This window comes from Myotis davidii, unplaced genomic scaffold, assembly GCF_000327345.1.
Source record: "Myotis davidii unplaced genomic scaffold, ASM32734v1 scaffold115, whole genome shotgun sequence".
NCBI lineage: Eukaryota > Metazoa > Chordata > Mammalia > Chiroptera > Vespertilionidae > Myotis > Myotis davidii.
The window spans coordinates 788,398-807,804 of record NW_006291010.1 but is presented as its reverse complement, the minus strand read 5'-3'; the positions used below and the strand labels follow the sequence as shown (position 1 = coordinate 807,804).

At 35.9% G+C, this 19,407-nt stretch overlaps 1 protein-coding gene across 10 annotated transcripts in view; it reads left to right on the top strand.

Annotated features, from left to right (window-relative positions):
* The window catches only part of MECOM (MDS1 and EVI1 complex locus), a 576,798-nt gene that overhangs the window by 545,739 nt on the left and 11,652 nt on the right, over positions 1 to 19,407 (top strand). For 6 of the 10 annotated variants that reach the window (XM_015564141.1, XM_015564148.1, XM_015564140.1 and 3 more), the window contains 6 exons: positions 1,424 to 1,450; positions 6,953 to 7,119; positions 8,188 to 8,265; positions 12,526 to 12,695; positions 14,987 to 15,131; positions 18,682 to 18,918. In XM_015564141.1, the coding sequence (XP_015419627.1) occupies positions 1,424 to 1,450; positions 6,953 to 7,119; positions 8,188 to 8,265; positions 12,526 to 12,695; positions 14,987 to 15,131; positions 18,682 to 18,918 (824 nt within the window). Of the gene's footprint in view, positions 1 to 1,423; positions 1,451 to 6,952; positions 7,120 to 8,187; positions 8,266 to 12,525; positions 12,696 to 14,986; positions 15,132 to 18,681; positions 18,923 to 19,407 lie in introns of all 10 variants that reach the window. The other 4 variants (XM_015564149.1, XM_015564143.1, XM_015564142.1 and 1 more) reach the window with 2 other exon arrangements.

Genomic DNA, 19,407 nt, shown 5'->3' with positions numbered 1-19,407 from the left:
ACTTGCAGGAGAGATTCTGTTTTACTTCTACTTCTGAATTTTATTCATTTTTATTTTCTTTTGTATAAAGTGTCCCACTATGTATGCTGTTACTGCATCCAAAAAAACTGAGAAAAAAATAGTTTTATTCTAAGGTATCAATTATAAATTAATGTGAAATCACTTAAGTCTTCTGTCCTTCATCTTCTACTTTGCTTTCAACAAGTGTTTCTTATTTTTATATTACTTTTGTAATAAACATTTCATCCTTAAAAACTGTGCCTTCCTTATTAAATATTCTAAAACTTATCATAGCAAGGCATATCCGTTAAACCAGGCAAAATGATATATATATATTTTTTCTTATGCAGAACTTTTTTAAAAAATTAATCTTTATTGTTGAAATTATTACATAGATCCCTCTTTTTTCCTCCTATAGCTTCCCTCCACCTGGTTCCCACCCTGTCCCAGGCCCTCACCACCCTATTGTCTGTGTCCATAGGTAATACATACATGCATATAAGATCTTTGTCTAATCTCTTCCCGACACCCCTGCCCAGCCTCTTTCCCCCTGAGAATTGTCAATCTGTTCATCTCCATGCCCCGGATTCTATTCCATTCACCAGTTTATTCTGTTCATCAGATTTTTTATTCGTTTGATTTTTAGATTCAATTGTTGATAGGTATTTGTTGCCACTTTGTTGTTCATATTTTTTATCTTTACTTTTTTCTTCTTCTTCTTCCTCTTCTTAAAGAATACCCTTCAGCATTTCATATAATATTGGTTTGGTGGTGATGAACTCCTCTAGCTTCAAAATGATATTTTTAAGGGTATAACATTTGTGTTTTCTGGAAGAGCTTCTAAGTCCATCATGTTTTCTTCAGTGATTCTTGTCATAAATAACTAGACTGTGTAGTTCTTAATTAAGGTGTTCTGATTACTGATAGCCTGAGTCCCATGCTAGTAAAAGTCAATCAGTGTACTTCCAAGTACATAACTTTTTGTTAGTCAGTGATTTACATTTGAGTAAATATTTTGTTTTCTTTGTTATTAACATTGTAAAAATACAAGAGACTATATTTTTTCAGGAAATTGCTATTTTTAGCTATTTAAGTAAAATTTAGGAATCTTGTTCTACAATGAGTAAAAACAATAAGTATCTGTTTTGCTATTTAAGAGTTGGTAGTAGACAGCATTTAGCTTTCTTGGGAAAAGAACATTCTAGTTTATAAACGATTCTAAAATTTAATTTACATAAATAGAGGAGACTCAGCAGTGTTATAAAATATTTATTTTTCATGTCCACAGCTTTTACTTAAGGTATAGTTACCCGATAAGCAAAATTACTAAGTTAGTATAAATGTTAATTTCTCAAAGGATAGATTTTGGTAAAGATACCGATACAGAAGTAATTTTTTGTTTTTGTTTCAATTTTGCTCCCAGTTCCAACTGCCTGATCAGAGAACTTGGGTAAGTTTCCTGCTTATATTTTTGACTAAAATAATGTAGCATTAAAAGGACAACTTATACTCTAAATTGCTTTACAGGCATAAAGAATTCTGAGCCCCTTTCTATTCAATGATATGGCTTCAGTAGATAGTTTTTCAACTTGTGAAGCTGTGAAATATTTTCCATTATAATTGGACATTTAGAATGCTCTAGGAAGTTGATTCTATAAATCTGACTCAGTCCACATAATTATACCTTGATGTAGAACTCTTTTTGAGCACCTGGGAGCATGTTATTAGCAGAGGCTTTGAGATAGGTCACTAAGTGGGAACAACCATTATTTGGGGGAGCCCATATCTGCATGTTAAAAATGCTTTTGATAAAGGCTTCAAAAGGATAAAACATGAACTTATGTGTAGACACAAGCTGACTTGGAAATACATCCATATATCCCAGGGCAGAACTTGGTTTTAGCTATATGGAGAAAAAAGAATAAATGCTTAAAAACTATATCCAGCTAATGAATGGATCTTTTAGCATTGGGTCTCACTTCCTTAGCTTTTAGTTACATTTCCAGTCAGTTGTCAGTTAATAAACAATAAAGGGACAACTTTATTTTTTATTCAAGAAAAATATAGTGTTTATTTAGTTTTCACTCTCAAAGAAGCCTTGGGTCAATTGAAATGTATGTAAATAACACCGATTACAAAATTCCCTCTGCGTGTATGTGCTTTTGCTGTTTCATTTTCTTTGTTCACTCAAATATTCTGATTTTTGAGGTATGGGTAAAATTTTGGAATGCAGTTCAATTTTTCTTTAGTCACTACATAAAATTATATATAAATTATTTGAAGTTGGAGCACTTTAACACTTATTTCCTCTATCTGATGTTGGTTTTCCTTTATCAGAAATTCCTCCTTTTTCTTTCTTTTATGGAATAGGAGATGAATTACGATTTTTTCTCATACTGATAGACTTTTAAGGATTAAGTTCATTTATTTCAAAAGTATAAGGGGAGAGAGAGAGAGAGAGAGAGAAAGAGAGAGAGAGAGAGAGAGAGAGACTTAGGCAAAGTTGTATAGGTTTTTCTTTGATTACCCTGGCCTATATTTCCAGTATTTCTCATCTGCCTTTCCTGGCATGGGTAGGTCTTGAGTCTCAAGGTGCTTCGAGGTCCTCACTTTCTATGGTGGAGTATTACTTCCCAGTGGCTATATTGGTAGCTGCTTCAAGCATAAGGTGCTGTCCCCTACATAAATGGCCGTGGTTCTACCATCTTCTGAAGCCCATTTCAGATTTTAAGTTAGATTCCATTTGCTGATAATACAACAGTATAGGAACTCCCATTGCAGTTCTTTGAAAACACACTCATTTCATTGGTTCATAGGTTTTCTTCAGAGCTGTGATTTATATGTGTATTATAAAACATGGATATTAGTGGGAAACGTTAAATATACATGCTTTTACCTTTTAGTGGTAAAAAAAAACCTCTAAATAATCATGATTGCTGAGTGTGATACATGAGTGACATAATGATAAAATATGAATATTTACTTCCCCCCCAAATGGCCATAATTTTGAGACTTCTCAAGGTTATCAAGTGAATAAATATAGAAAACTACCAAATCTACAAACTTTCCCATCAGAAGTTATTTATGAAAAGTTAGTTATTTTATGATAAAGGCATGTGTACTCTAATTTGTGAAACATTGGGTCACATAATTTATGGTGTCATTGGACATATCATTTCTTTTAATCAGATTGTCACTTTAATAGTTTTAATGAGAAACTTCTTTATGTCATCAATTATTGGCTGCCAGATAACAATGTTAAGCTAAGTACTTAGGAGCCCATTGATGATATCTTGCCTGCTGAAATGTTTTTAAAAATACTAACTTTACTTGAATATAGGTACTTTTTTTTCTAAAAATGAGGGAGTTGTATCTAAATATTAGTTTGCGTCAGTATAAAGTTAATAGCCTCTTGGGGACTGGAAGGGGGTGAAATGACTTCCTTTTCCTGACATCTGGCTGCAGATACCATCAACAACTATTATATATATAAATAAAAATTACTGTTCCATAAAAAATCACTGTCATTTACAGATCAGAGATTAGCCTATGACATTAATAGGGCGTAGAGCAATACATTTCTAAAATATATGATCTATCTTTTCCTCCTTTAGTTTTCCCACTCTCAGCAAATGGCTTATTCATAGTAGTACATGTTGCCCTCTTCATTGGATTTTTCATAATTGAAAAATAAATACTGTTCCATTTATCTCAATTCATCGTTTTTTTAACTTCAACATTTTTTTTGTTTTTAAAATAATTCTTTATTCTTGAAAGTATTACATATGTCCCCCTTTTCCCCCCATTAACTTCTCTAGCCCACCTCCACCCCTTTCCCCAGGCCCTCACTTCCCCATTGTCTGTGGCCAATTCATCTTTTTAAAATATCAAGTCAGACCTTATAAAAATGAATGTCAAAACTTACCACTTCTGTAAAATGGGTGTTATTTCAAGAGGAACATCGTATAAGTCAGACCTTATAGCCAAAGAAAGTGGGGGTGTTGACACATACGCTAAATAAAGCTCATCTAAATCCAACATCTTCATTTGAAATACTGACACTAGGGCTGAGGTTGGTCACAGAACTGCTAAACTACCCAACTTGCAAATGTTTAAGTTATTTCTATTGGTTCTAATGGGGAAATATATCCTTTTTAACTGAGGTCAAGTGCTATGAGAACAAATCTTATGAAAATGAAAGGAAGGATTCAGTGATGGCTTTTATGTTGCTCAGTTGTAACTAGCCAGACAGAAAGTGGTGGTGTGTTTATGTGTAGTGTTAATAGCTACCCTCAGCTCACTTCCCATCGTCTCTCCCATTTCCCCACTCAAAGTTAATCCTCCTTCCTTTTGACACCAGAAGCCCAAGGTGGGGGTGGCTTATGCAGAGGCACTTGGGTAACCCCTATTATCTTTAAGAATGTCATTATTAGTCATCAAGCCCATAATATATTGTCTTGTTTCTTGATGGTTTTCCCAAATCAAAACAGTTTGAGGTAAAATAATCACAGTGATCTTTCTTCAAAAGGAGCTATTAGCAGCTACTAAAGCAAGACACATTTCCCAACAGCCAATTGCTCTTAAATAACTTAAAGGACTTGTAGTTTATATGAGCTATAGATGAAAGCCGAGAATACTAATAGTCATGAGTAAGATATTTTCCATATAAAAGGAAAAGTGTTTCTATAAGATGTATTGCCACAGGAATCTGAGTGTGTCAGCAGGGCGGACACTCAAATGATTTAAAACCACTAGATAATGAAACTTTACTCACATATTAAATGTACATAAATAAAACATTTATAATCATCACCCATGCACTTTCTATTCTGCCCAATAAATATATGCGATCATGACCCTTACCCTGGCTTGTTACTGCTAATCAGCTTGAAGGCTAGAGGTCATTTTTCACTCAGACAATTTATTCCATGGAGGGCGGAATATCAAAATGATTTTCTACAAGGAACAATTAGAAGGAATAAATGCAAATAAATTAGTATCATAAAATATTTCTGGATTGATTTTTAATAAATAAAATCCTAAGTAATATGAAAATGCTAATGCTCTGGCTAGAGGGGGATAATGACCAAATCCTTCAGGGACAGAGTTTCCACCAACCTCTCTGAGCAGCAGCATCATTCCGTATCTCTGCCCTGTGATCAGTACATGTCAAAATCCTTCATAGTGACAAATGTGCTGTCCGCTTGCATCTGTGGAGAATGTTTTAGCAGCTGAGTGATTATGAATCAAACCCCTGAGCTTACAGCCCCTACTGCCTCCCAATGCGTTCACATTTGTCGTCTGACAAGTAAATGTATCTTGACTTTCCTCTGAGATTTTTTTGCACCGTGTTTGATGAAAGACATTTGGCAAATTGGCAGTGGAACCCTGTACGTTGCAATTTGTAGGAGTCCCAGCATGAAATGAAAGGGCAGGCTCCAGGATAAAGGGAAAAGAAAGAGAGCTAACTACAACATGAATAGTCATTTGAAGAAGTGAGCATAAAATATTCCCTTTGTAAGAAGAGAATCATGTTCAGGACATTCTGTGAAGATTTTGCTCTACTTTAAGAAGTCAATGGTGTTCTGTCCAGGTGCATGTCCACGGAATGAATTATTTTTTTAATTTTCCTTTTGAGTAGGAAGTGTTGCTATTTATTTTTAACCTGAGCTTATAAATTAGGCCTCCAGCTCTGTCCTGCCATCTCATCAGCAAAAGAATCATCCTCTTGGGTTGAACAGTTGCTTGACTGTGCAGTCGTTACCATTTTTAATCCTTGCTTGGAGCCTTCTGGTCTACCACCCCAGCTCTTTGAGAAACATACAGAGTGCATATAGAGTGCAAACACCTTTTTAACAGCTCTCTGAGCTCTCCAGTGGCATAGTGCCCTGAGAACCAAATAAATAATGGGAGAGTTGATTTAACAAGACGGCCTGAGAGTTTGCTTTTTCTGCTTAAAAATTCAGTAGTAAGCAGCTTCCAAATAAAATGTAAGCACTGAGGAAACTCAACATTTTGAGCGTGTTGAAAGAAAGGGGATAGTCCCACTAACTGTGGACGCTAAGGATCAAGTCACTTTAAAAGTCAGTGCCACCCTCTGATTGTGACTGTGTCAAATACATACGCAGGTGGACAAAAACTTGAAGATTATAAGCAAAATAAGATTGTTTGATGGGAAGAATTAGCATAGATTTCTTCCAAGAATACTTCTCTAAGAATGTGATTATACTAATTACTCCCTTTATAACACCCATGCCAAGTTATGTAATATGAAGTTATAATATTATGAACTGTCCTTCCCACTCAGTCTTTGTCCAAAACAAATGAATATGTCATCAAAATTCTTTGTATATGATCCCATTTAAAATGTAGTATTCCAGATATTAATAAACATCGTCTTAGGCAAAACACCTCTTACCCATTTAATTTTTCTTTCTGAGTTAGACACATTTGGCTTAAGCTGAACTTTGAAACACTTGATGTTTTTCATGCTGTGAGTTCTTTTCATGGGACTCCATGCTTCCTATGGTTTTTATTAACTAGAAAGGCCTACAGGACCTTTCCCTATAATTTCCAGTTTACTGTCGGTATCCATAACATGATACCAATGCTCTCACTTAATTTAATAAAAATCTAATTCAGCTTTATTATCTCTCATATATTTCATTGCTCAATTGTACATCAGATTATTATAAAATGCTCTCACCAAGGTCCTATGAAAAGGGATACCCAGCATTTTATGAGCTTTATAACCTTTATTATTTCCAAAATCAATAAATTCTCTTACTGTTTGTTTAATATTGGGACACTACGACCTCTCTCTCTACAGACCGTTTCATTCAGCAGATTTGATGCTTCCTTTTAATTAATGATGCTCATGGTTTGCTAGGGATTATTACAGAAGAAAAGGCGTCAGATGGGTCCTTCATGGTTTCGTGCTTTTGCCTTTCAGATGTCAGCTATTGAAAACATGGCGGAGAAGCTGGAGAGCTTCAGTGCCCTGAAACCTGAGGCCAGTGAACTCCTACAGTCAGTTCCGTCCATGTTCAACTTCAGAGCGCCTCCCAACGCCCTGCCGGAGAACCTCCTGAGGAAAGGCAAGGAGCGCTATACCTGCAGGTAACTGCCAAGTTCATTATGACTGCCTTTCCAAAAATCTCCCCTCTGATTTCAAAGGCCCTGCTGTTTGTTTTGGAAATTATTCTTGATTGGATGATTAATCGCGACCATGATAGATCTCGAGCACTTCAAAGTACCCTTTATTTAGTGAGATATAAAAGTAGTGGTTTTTAAAAAATTATTATTAAATGAGAATTTTAACACAGGCCATTTGGTTGTGATAAATGAGGTTGGAAGCAGTCCAAATACTATCTACTTGTTTCACTTTGATATTTATGAATTTTCTTTCACAGTTAATTATTTTCATCCCGAAGTATACTACTACTGTCCTCAAGCATACATTTATTAATTGTCGTGGCATTGAAAAATAAGGCCATTAATGAAGGACGAATAAGGTCGATAAGTGAAGAAAGCTAGTTAATAAGTTTCTTGTTACTCATCAAGCCTTTTTTTGTTTCTTTTTTAAAAAATAAATTACGCTTATAATTTCTACATTGTCTTCAGAAATTTGTGGCATCTGACTCAGGCAAATCAATTTATCTGCTCTTTGGAAAATATGTCACTCTGTTTCCAGAAAAGATTTTCCAGGGACATACCTTGATGGATGAGGTCTTAGAATCTTGTCTGCTCTGATACCACTCAATGTACAGAGAGTTGTCACTGCGGCTAACATGTAAAATGAGTTGAAACATTTGAAATCTGTTTACATCAACCCAGAATCACAGACTCTTGTCATTTTTTTTTTATCTCCTTGTCTGGCTCAGTTTCATGAATATAAAGATACAGAGTTAATAAAAGAGGCGTATGGGGGTCATCAAAACGAAAGTCTATTTTCATAAACTGCTTGTTTATGCATCACCAAATTCAACCAGATCTCGTAACGGCAGCCTTCGTTTGTAGAGTTATTTATATCTTTAGAATGGCTTTATTGCAAATTTTAAATACCAAAGACATGTGAGTTCCATGCAGGATTAATTAAATCGGGAATAAGCATCTGGCTTCTACGCGGCTTGAGTGAAACAAAGTCAATTGTACTGACTTTCTCTTATAAACATCTTTTCATAACAGATACTGTGGCAAGATTTTTCCAAGGTCTGCGAACCTAACACGGCACTTGAGAACCCACACAGGAGAGCAGCCTTACAGGTTTGACAATGATTTTTACTAAATATCTTGATAAACATTGTAGTAATTAAAGTGGATGCATTGCCACAATTTTAAAGGTAACTTCTTTGAGACATAGGTGAATGTATGTCTGTTTAATTTTGAGTCAAAGAAGAATTAATTAATGGCTAGGATGAAAATTAGAAGCATCCTAATTTATTTAATCAAAACTTCTTATATCTCAGTTTAAAAGTTCTAGCAATATCTATTACAGATATGTGTTTAAGAAATGTTGATCATTTAAAAATTATTTTAGTTCTCTCTTTTCTCAATAATTAGTGCTATTTAATTGAAAATAATTACAGCGTTACAGCCTCTTTTTTCAAACCTAAGTCTCAGCTGGGAGTTAACAACTGGGATATTACTTCGCTTTCCCAGTAGAGTTGAGTTAATGTCCACAGGTCTCATTAGGGGGTTAAAAGAATGAACCTTAAACCTGGAAGGAAAAAAAAAATATGGAACCAGGGGTCAAACAAGTAAAATAAAACATATTATAGGAAGAGGGGCAATTCCACCAACAAATTTCTAAAGTACCTCTTAGTTTATTCTGTTAAATGTCAAGATCAGCCACAAGACATATGAGCACATATCTAATTTTAATATTATTGTTTACTAAAGAATGAAAGTAATCAGTATTCTCCCTTCCAGTTTTAAAATATAACCTACATTATTTACTATGCAATGCTTTGCACATAGTATTAGGTACTCATAAATATTTCTTCAAAGAATGAATGTTGTTTATCTTTAGTGATAGTGTAATTTCATTCTGCTTTGAAATTCTTATGCATTGCATATGAGTAAAATTATTTTTGTCTGAATGCTCACTTTTTCCATTAAAAATAAATTATTTATTAGGTTTCAAAGTCTTTTTACATGCAAAGAATAAAAGAAGTGGGCAGACCAATGCTTATTTGAAGATAATGGAAATTTAAGGAGAAAACTAGAGGGACTTAAGCAGAAATTAATGAAGTGTTTTCTGAGATTCTTCGCTTTCCTACATGTTTTATAGATGACTAATCATAAGTAATATTTATATTTTATATGTGATAGAATACACTTGATATAATAGGTCTCAGAGATGTATATAAATGTAAATTGTTAAGTACTTTCCTTTTTGGAAAAAAATTTTAGATTCCCAGGAATTGTACTTAAGTGAAAGATGTCCACACTTACATTTTGTTATGGCCAAGGGTCTTATAGGTAACTATGATATTACTAGAGGCCTGGTGCATGGAATTCATGCACTCGAGGGAGTGGGGGCGTCCTTTAGCCCAGCCTGTGCCCTTTCACAGTCGGGGAGCCCTGCGATCGATTATCCCAAAGAGGTAGGCCCTGCCCACCTGGCAAGGGCTCTGCAATGGATCACCCGCCCCCCCCCAAGAGGGAGGCCCCGCCCACCCACCACAGGGCTGCTGCAGGATAGCCTGGGCCTCCCTCTTTGGGGCAATCCATCGCAGGGCTCTGCCATTGATCGTCCCAAACAGGTAGGCCCTGCCCACCTGATCGGGACTCCACAATGGATCACCCCCACAGAGGGAGGCCTCATCCACCCACTGCCATCCGCTGGTCAGTGGCCTGGCCTTCCCTTTTTGGGGCGATTGTGGAGCCCCCTGATTGATCAATCACCCTGCTGGCTAGTGGCCTGGGCCTCCCTCTGCAGGGCAATCGTGGGGCAATGGCCAGGCCCCCAACCAATTGCATTGCACCCACCTTGGCTGGCCTGGTGCCAGTGGGTGTCATAACGTGGTCATCTGGAAGGTCATCCGGACGGTTGTTCTGCTGTTCGGTCATTCGGTCGATTTGCATATTACACTTTTATTATTATAGATGCTTATTTTACTCTTTCTTTATACCTCAATTCAGTGGTGTTATTCCATCTCAAATATGGGGCTATTATTGTCTGTGTATTTTTAAAAACACAAACCAAAATATGTGCATAGCTAGAGATCTTAATTATTTACCCAGCTCCTCTGTTTAACAAGTGAACAGATTCAGATCCACGGATGCTAATTGCTTTCTATAAAGTCTGGTGCTGATAGACCCAGAATTAAAACCCAGGCCTGGAGCGCTCACGTCAGGTTTATATCTCATGCCTGACCCCAAAGGCTCTCGTGACCCTGTTTACATCCAAATTCTCACCAGTTTATTGCTTATGATTGTGCTGTGTGTTTATTCATTTTAAGGATTTCTGAAGCTTAGGCTTTTAACCACTTACTAATTTATTCGAGGAGAATGGAATGATTTTTAAAAATTTTTTATTTAAGAGCACTCAACCTTTTGGCCAAGACATTAACAAAGGAAAGATACAAAGTAACAGATAATTATTATCCTTATTGGCCAATTTTATTTATATTAGAGTGGATGATGTTTATTAAATTTGGAAAAGCCCCTTTTCATACAGGCAGAAAGTTGGAAGCATGTCAATGACAAAATCTCTCTTCCTTACAATTTGTGTAGAAACTGTTCTGGTGGAAAGTTTTCTAAAGTGTTTTATGGGAAGATACGTTTTCTCTCTCAGTATTTCCCAGGTTGTTCTGCTTAGCATACAACACAGTTGTGCTCATTGTACCATGGTTGTCAACTTCAGTGAGCCCAGGAAGTTGACTATTATGGAGAAGGCCAAGACTCACTCTCTCTCTCTCTCTCTCTCTCTCTCTCTCTCTATATATATATATATATATATGCACACACACCTATGGTGGGGCAAAAGTAAGTTTACAGTTGTGAGTTCATGAAACAGGGTTTATTCTTGTATAATTATTTATTGATTATTGTATTTTTTCCATACGAACAACTATAAACCTACTTTTGCCCCATCCTGTGTGTGTGTGTGTATATACACATTTTTTCTTTTCAAAAACAGAGGCTAAAATATTACAACTACTATCAACGTGGGGTTTCACACACTTTTAAATTAATATTATAAGTGGGGAAAGTTAAGGAACCTCATGATGCCAGAATAGTTTCTTAAAGGGGAAAATTAAATCAGTCCTTGAGTTGGTTTATTGATACTATGCCAAAGTAACTAGTTTAACAGATTTCTTTTCCCCACTGAGCTAACGAGACTTCTGGCATCACCTAGAGACAGCCGTAGAAGCCCAAACACTTGGCGTGGAATGGGGTGATTTTTGATGGAGAGCACTTGAGCCACTGAGTCTGCATTCAGAAGTGGGAGGAGAAGGGCCCTTCACACATGGAAGAATGAGTGAAGAAATTTCTGGCTGCTAAGTTAAAAATTTTCACTTAAAAATTATCTGGAGAAACTTGGTATTTTTCTTTCAAGCAGTATATATACAAAAAAATACAAAATGCATAATGTAATCTCTACTTTAACATGCTAGAGAATACCCCATAAATTACCACTTGTTTTCCTCAACCATAAGAGCTGGGTGGGAGAGGGATTGCATTTTCATTTTGTGTCTAAAGGAAAACTTCCAAATATTAGCTAACTAATAATAAGTGCTTTCCTGAAAAACTGACCTGGTTCAGAACGGCTACAGACACTTTAACAAAAATAGAAATGGAAAATTGGGGGAGTGGAGAGGGGAGGTGAGTGAAGGGAGACTTTTTTGTTTTTATTCCAAAAGGAGAATGTAGTGGCCCTTTTACTTTCTTTTGTAAGTTTAAAAATTAATAGAGTAAAGGATTTTGGGGATCTTAATCACTACAGCTTATAAAAATCAGTATCTTTGGTATCAGACTAAACTATTCACATTTTTTCAGTTTTAAAAGTTTGGAAAGTTTATTGATATTTTGGAGAAGATAAAAGAATTTCTTTTAGGATTAGCAAGTGAGAAAGTGAATTGACTAAGAAATTATTTAATTAAACTGACTTTTTTTATAAAAAAATGATCTTTTCACTTTATTTGCAGAATTTGTGGATTTGCTTCATGTTTGTTTGAAAATGATTGAATTGTTCTCAGAGGAAAGTAAAACAAAACTGTTAGTTCTTAATGTTCTTAATTTTATGAGGTTTATTTTAAATATTAGAACTGATTATGTTAGTAAATTTAGGATCCATCGAATCACCAATATTTTTATTATTGTTTTTCAAAAAGTCATGAGAATCTTTAAAGCAATCAGTCTATTGGGATTGAAAAGTTGACTGTGTGAACAGTGTTCTTGCTTGTGCCGTTTCTCCAAAATGTTGTTTTCTAGGTGATAATTCTGGATATTGGGGTTACTGTTCTTGAGAAATATCTTTTGATTTGCCTGCCAACGTTCTCTGTGTTTATTTTTCAGGTGCAAATACTGTGACAGATCCTTTAGCATATCTTCTAACTTGCAGCGGCATGTTCGCAACATCCACAATAAGGAGAAGCCCTTTAAGTGTCATTTATGTGATAGGTGTTTTGGTCAACAAACCAACTTAGACAGACACCTAAAGAAACATGAGAATGGGAACATGTCTGGTAGGTAATCAGTTGTGTTGTGAGGAGACGATGGCTTTTTTAAAATGTGAAATGTTAATCTCACTTCTCCCATTCCACATGGACTCTAGAATCAGATTCTGTTGGAAAAATTTGCAGCATGTTTTCCTGGAGATTTTAGGATGATGTGATCATTGAATAATATACAACTCAGAGCCTTGTTTAAATGTTCTTTTCTTCTTCTGGATTCATCTCAGTGGGCAGTCTCCAAGAGGAGCATGACTCAGACTCTCAGGAGACTTAGAAATCAAGATTTCCTGAATTGCAGGCAACAATCTTTCCACCTATTGGCACAGACTGTGCCCCAGGAGTGTAGGATTTCCGGAGTGCAACACCAGAACACCACGTTCTGAATATTGACCAGAAACCCGTGGCTGCTTTTGCAGCAGTTCTGGAGCTGGGAGAACCTCTGCTGGGTAACTTTGTTAGAGACCAATGATAGGAGATTGTGGACATGATCAGAGTCACCCATAACAAATGACAGTGGTATGTGGTTTTGGTCACAAATTCTGATGTAGAATTAAGTTAAAAGTGGCAAAAAAAAAAACAAACCACACACAAAACACACACAAAAAAACTTCCCTTAGCCCAGACCTGTCAGCACATAGCAGAAGAGATGATGGGTTTTCTTGCCTTTGGATTCCAATAGTTAGATACTAAGCCATTAACATCTCCCTGCTGGCATATGTGTGTGGAGCCAATCTGTGCAGCCACAATTTGTTTCTAGAGAATTAAGAAAGTAATTTGGGAGTGGGAGGAAAGGGTGAGTATGGAGTTCAGGAAAAGAGATTTTTAAGAACAGAAAAGAATTGGAATTATACAAAGTATAAATCTTTACTTAGGGAATGCATTTTTTAATGAATTCTTCCTCCACTGTACAGGCATATAACTTATGATCTTGGATGACTACTACTTAGAGATATATACTGTTCATTTTCCCCAAAATGAGAAATCAAATGATCATGATTTTAAAATATCAGATTTTAGAGACAGAAGTCTAATCCAATATACAATACTAGAAGCCCAGTGCACAAATTTTGTGCACTGGGGTTGGGAGGGTGATGTCCGTCAGCCCAGCCTGCACCCTCTCCAATCTGGGACCCCTCAGGGCATGTCTGACTGCTGGTTTAGGCCTGATCCCTGCCAGCCTGATCACCCCCTAACTACTCCCCTACCAGCTTGATCAATGCCTAACTGCTCCCCTGCAGGCCCGATTGTCCCAAACTGCCCTCCCCTGTCAACCCAATTGACCCCAATTGCCCTCCCCTGCAGGACTGGTCCCCCCACTGCCTTCTCCTGCTGACCATTTTGTAGTGGCCATCTTGTGATCACATGGGGGCAGCCATCTTGTGCGAGGGCATGATGGTCAATTTGCTTATTACCTCTTTATTATATAGGATTGGCTATACTTTCCAATACTGTGCACCCTTACAGTATGCTATGAAAAAGTTCTAGTTAAAATTATTTCAGAAATAAAATAGATAAATTAAAAAATGTATTGTGTCATAGCTGAATACTTACTTGTTGACCCAGATTATAAATGTATTAAGTTGAGGGAAGTTCTAAACCCCTTGGTTTTGTCATCTAGACTATTGTGATGAACTGTTAAATTGCCAATATTTTGTGGGCATGAAGTTACTGTTAGTGTAGAGTCTGACCACATATGAAGTGTTTATAATTGTGTACATTTATGGAAGCCTTGCAACAATCTATTGATGCAGGTATTATGATTCTAAATGTTTTAGGTAAAGAACCTGAAGACCATTCAATATTGTCCTCTTACTGCTGTGCACGGTCTACTAATGGCTCAGCCCACCAAATCAGAATGCAGAATTTTCTGCATGTTGTCAATCTGTTTTAGTAACACACTTTAGCACTGGAGCAATAAATACATGTTGACTGCAACCGGGACTGATGTAGCTTCTTCTGGCAGAAGCCATTTAAGACTTCTCTATAATTTGCTTCACCTTCATTGTATGCACAAAACCGTTCCCATGCCACAGTGGGAATAAGAGGAAGCTACTGGGAGAAATAACATCTTTGGGAGACTATACCTCATGAGTCCAATAGTTCAAAATATTCCCCAAGGGACTTTCATTGGCATATGTACTGTGATAAATTAGGATGGCCTTGACCTCCTAAAGTTACCATTATTAATATTCAAAGAGCCTGTTTGGGGAAACAACACTGACCAAATGAAGAAGGAATGCAATTCAAAATTAGTTGCCATCTAAATAATAGTCTTTTTCACACAAGGCCTTCTCTCCCCTCAGGTACAGCAACATCTTCGCCTCATTCTGAACTGGAAAGCACAGGTGCGATTCTTGATGATAAGGAAGATGCTTACTTCACAGAAATTAGAAATTTCATTGGGAATAGCAGCCATGGCAGCCAGTCTCCCAGGAACACAGAGGAGAGGTAAAGCTGGTTTTTAAACTCGTGATTTCTGAAACGAACATCTTTCCAGATACATTTGCTGCGTTTATTTTTGTTATTAATATACTACTGTTAGTCCTACCACCCGTGGCTGGCACTTATTTTGAGATTAAATACGAAATGCTCTTCTAAGCACTTCACATGGATTAATTCATTTAATTGTCTTAGTAACACTACCAGATAGTGACCATTATTATATAATTTTATCTTTGAAGGAAATGGAGACATCTAAGGTTAAAACACTTGGCAAAGGTCATATAAGTGATAAATGGGATTCAACCTGGGCTGACTGATTCCAGAGCCCAGGCTTTTGCCACCAGTCTGTTCTGCCTTTCTTGATACTAACTAGAATATTTTATCAAAAATTACCAAGTAGAATGGAATAACAACACCACAGGGATTCATTTGAATCACTGGGCAATAGTAGCTACTATTATATGCCATGTGTTGTATATATTACATATTTTATGACTATATGTATGACTGTATATATCTGTATATATATTATGTATATGTACATATTGTATAAAGTACCCACTGAGTGTCATATACATCTTCTTTTAGAAACCACTGGAGACTTCTTAATAAGATTCTATCACCTCCTTATAAGCTATCAGCGTATGCCCATAGAATTCTGTCATGTTGGTTTCAGTGGGTAGGATCATCCTTACTTTCAGTTACCTGGTGCACTGGATCCCTCTTGTCTCATCATCAACATTAAGCACATATGGCTTAATTCATAAAGAAAACTTTTAATGCTGCTAATAAGAATAACACTTACCTAGTGTTTTACATTTTATATGAAGTTAATGAAACATGATTTTACCAAAACTACTGAATTTTTCTTATCTGTAAGGTATAATTAAATATACAATATTGAGAACCAGATATTTCTAAACATAACTATCCAATGGCCTATTCAATTAAGATGCTACATCAATGTTTTTGATTGATTTCAGAGAGGAAGGGAAAGGGAGTGATAGAAACATCAATGATGAAGAGAATCATCAATCAGGTGCCGCCTGCTCACCCCCTACTGGGGACCAAGCCTGCAACCTGGGCATGTGCCCTGACTGGGAATCAAGCTGTGTTCGACCTCCTGGTTCATGGGTCGATGCTCAACAACTGAGCCACACCGGCCGGGGCACTACATTGTACATTTTAAAGTCATATGGAATTAGTTAATAAAAGTACCATTACTTTTTACCACACAAGTATTATTGTTAGTGTTCTCTGTTTTTGATGCTATTAAAAGTCAAAGTTAATTATGTTAGACAATTTTTCCATTAAGGCAAGCTTCAAATAAACATTATTTCCCAAAATAACATAAAAATATATGACCACTTCTACCCTTCAAGTTGTATAAAAGTGTATCAAAGGAAAAAAGGAGAGATCTGCTATTGTGTAGCCTTTTTCAGCCTCTAAGAAGTGCAGTTGGATGTATCTTTTCCTCTGCTCACCAGAGAGAGAGAGAGAGAGAGAGAGAGAGAGAGAGAGAGAGAGAATCAAAAGTACAAACTAGTAACAAGTAAGAAAGATAATCTTACATTTTGATAATGATATTTACATGATGCAAATAAGAAATAGTAAACAAACAAAAAGCATAATTTGTGTTCTGAGATGCCTACTCAGATTTTCTAGCCCTTAATTGGAGATTTGTGAACTTTATAGCTGCAACATCTGGCTTCAACATGTCTAAACAGCACAGAAGTAAGAAGACTGAGTCATCTAACTACCCCCCCCATCTCCTATCAGACTACTTTTGATGAATAATTTATCCCCGATAAGTTGCCACATTTGAAAGCATAATTAACAAATAGGCTTTCTTAATCATGTTGGCTTTGTTAATTTTGGTTTTCATCCATGCACTCTTTTGTTCTTTTACTTTTTCTTTCATTTTTTAAAATAACAATTTCAATCCATTTAAAAGAACAAGTTGGCAGTGTAACTGGAAACTAATAATTATGTCTGTGCAAAACATGTTTTCATCATTCTCTGATAAAAGAGGTTAGGAGATTAGTTGTATAAAAAAAACTTAATAATGATGATATGATTTTTGCTGGTTAAATAGGTTTTTTCTAGTGCATCTGTCACACCCAAGGTTGTTTTATTTATTGTTTACCCTGGGAATCTAAATTTTAAATGCTCTTATATTTCTAAATGTGGGAAAGTGATGGATTTATCACTGGTACCTGATTTTCCATAATCTGGAAAATAGTTACATTAAATGTTAAAATTGCACATGACTGTAACAATAACATAACAATGTCAGCAAGTGTTTTAATCAGTAAATTAAAAAAATGGAAAGATTTTGAATGGCACAGGAATCGGAACACCTGGATGCCTATGAAGTTTTAATCTTTAAAAAGCTTTCTGAACTTGGGCAAGTGTCTTCACTTCCCTGGCCATATATCTTTAAAAGGAGATGGTTAGGAGAAGACATTCTTTGAAATATCCACAGCCCAAGCGTTTGCCACCAGTCTGTTCTGCCTCACCCTCTCTCCTTGTTGTATGAACAAAAACGTTCCCAAAACTTACACAAAACAAGTGATAATTATTTTGTAGCTTATTTTCAACTTTTAAATTTTACCATGAAATTTAACTTTAATTTACACATATTTTAATGTTTACTTTAAAGCCAGAAAAGTTTATCCTGGTTTCATAAATGCTCTCAAATGTATTAAATTAGGATGTCTATATAATTTAACTCTTTTTATAATTAAACTTTTGAATCACATATTGCAACCCTTCTAGCCACAGCCTAAAATATTACAAATGACTTTTTAAATATAATAGTCTTCCTTTTTATCATTATATTTGATATGCTTGCTTAAGTAAGCTTCAAAAGGTATTTGTACAATTACATTTTTAGATCATTTCCCACCTCAACGTTATCGTGGGATAAAGGAACTTTTTTACATTCAAGCCATCAAGGGTAACTTGAAAGTGATACAAAGAAGTGCACCCTCAAATATTTCAAAGTGTGAATGGATGTCTAAGTGGCATATACCACCAATGTTACCTAGAAATGTCTAATACTGGTTGGTCTTTGGTAGCAACCTTACCAGTTTTTTGGAACTCTTAGATTCACTTTAGACATGTGTGTTGGCCTTTTTTCAATGTTGCTCAGGGATATGAGTTTTCCAGAAATCTATTATTTTAATTGGTGGGTACTTATGTGGTGATTTGGTAACATTATGTAGAGAAAACATTGGTGTGCTTTTTATATCATATATAACGATATCATTTATCAGGCAAGAGCCTGATAAGGAATCGGAGACTGGATTGTTTTTCCAGTTCTGCTGGAGGCTCTATTTATAATCTGAATAGTCACCCAATTATTTTTTTCTTTATTTTCTTATTTGTGAAGTTACATTATTTTCCCATGGTTGCCATAAAACATAAACAATAAAATTACCATCGAAGTGTTAAAAAGGTAAACTGTTGTCACGAAGACACAACAATAAAGCTAAATGCATGTTTAAACAGGAAACCAGTAACTGAACCCCTTTCTTTTTTGTGGTTTTGAAAGAATGAATGGCAGTCACTTTAAGGATGAGAAGGCTTTAGTGACCAGTCAAAATTCAGATTTACTGGATGATGAAGAAGTAGAAGATGAGGTGCTGTTGGATGAGGAGGATGAAGACAATGATATTACTGGAAAAACAGGAAAGGAACCAGTGATGAGTAATTTACATGAAGGAAACCCTGAGGATGACTATGAGGAAACCAGCACCCTGGAGATGAGTTGCAAGACATCCCCAGTGAGGTAAGTGCCTCAGATGACATCAATAAATAATCAAGAGTAGATACACCTGATTATAATTCGTCTGGCTCTGTTCTTCCATTAGAGCAGTGGTTCTCAACCTTGGCTGCACATTAGAATCACCTGGGAATCTTTTTAAAGATTCCCATAACAAAGAAACAGAATTTCCGGAGGATGAGGCCCAGAAATCAGGATTTTAAAAAGATTCCCTGGTGATTCTAATGTGCAGCCAAGGTTGAGAACAACTGCATTAGAGCAATACTACAGGTGATATGCAGTTTGTGAGTAATAAATCATAAAAATTGAATTTGAGTTAGCAAAGCGTACACAGTGGAGTAAGGATAATGTGGCCATCAACATAACCCACTAGCATATAAATATATCAGTGTTTGTGGAACTCTGATTAATCTGAGGTAGGAAGGGTAAATGGAAATTACACAAGTACCCAAGCATTTATTTAGACTCTATCTAAAAAACTTAAAGAAAAATAAT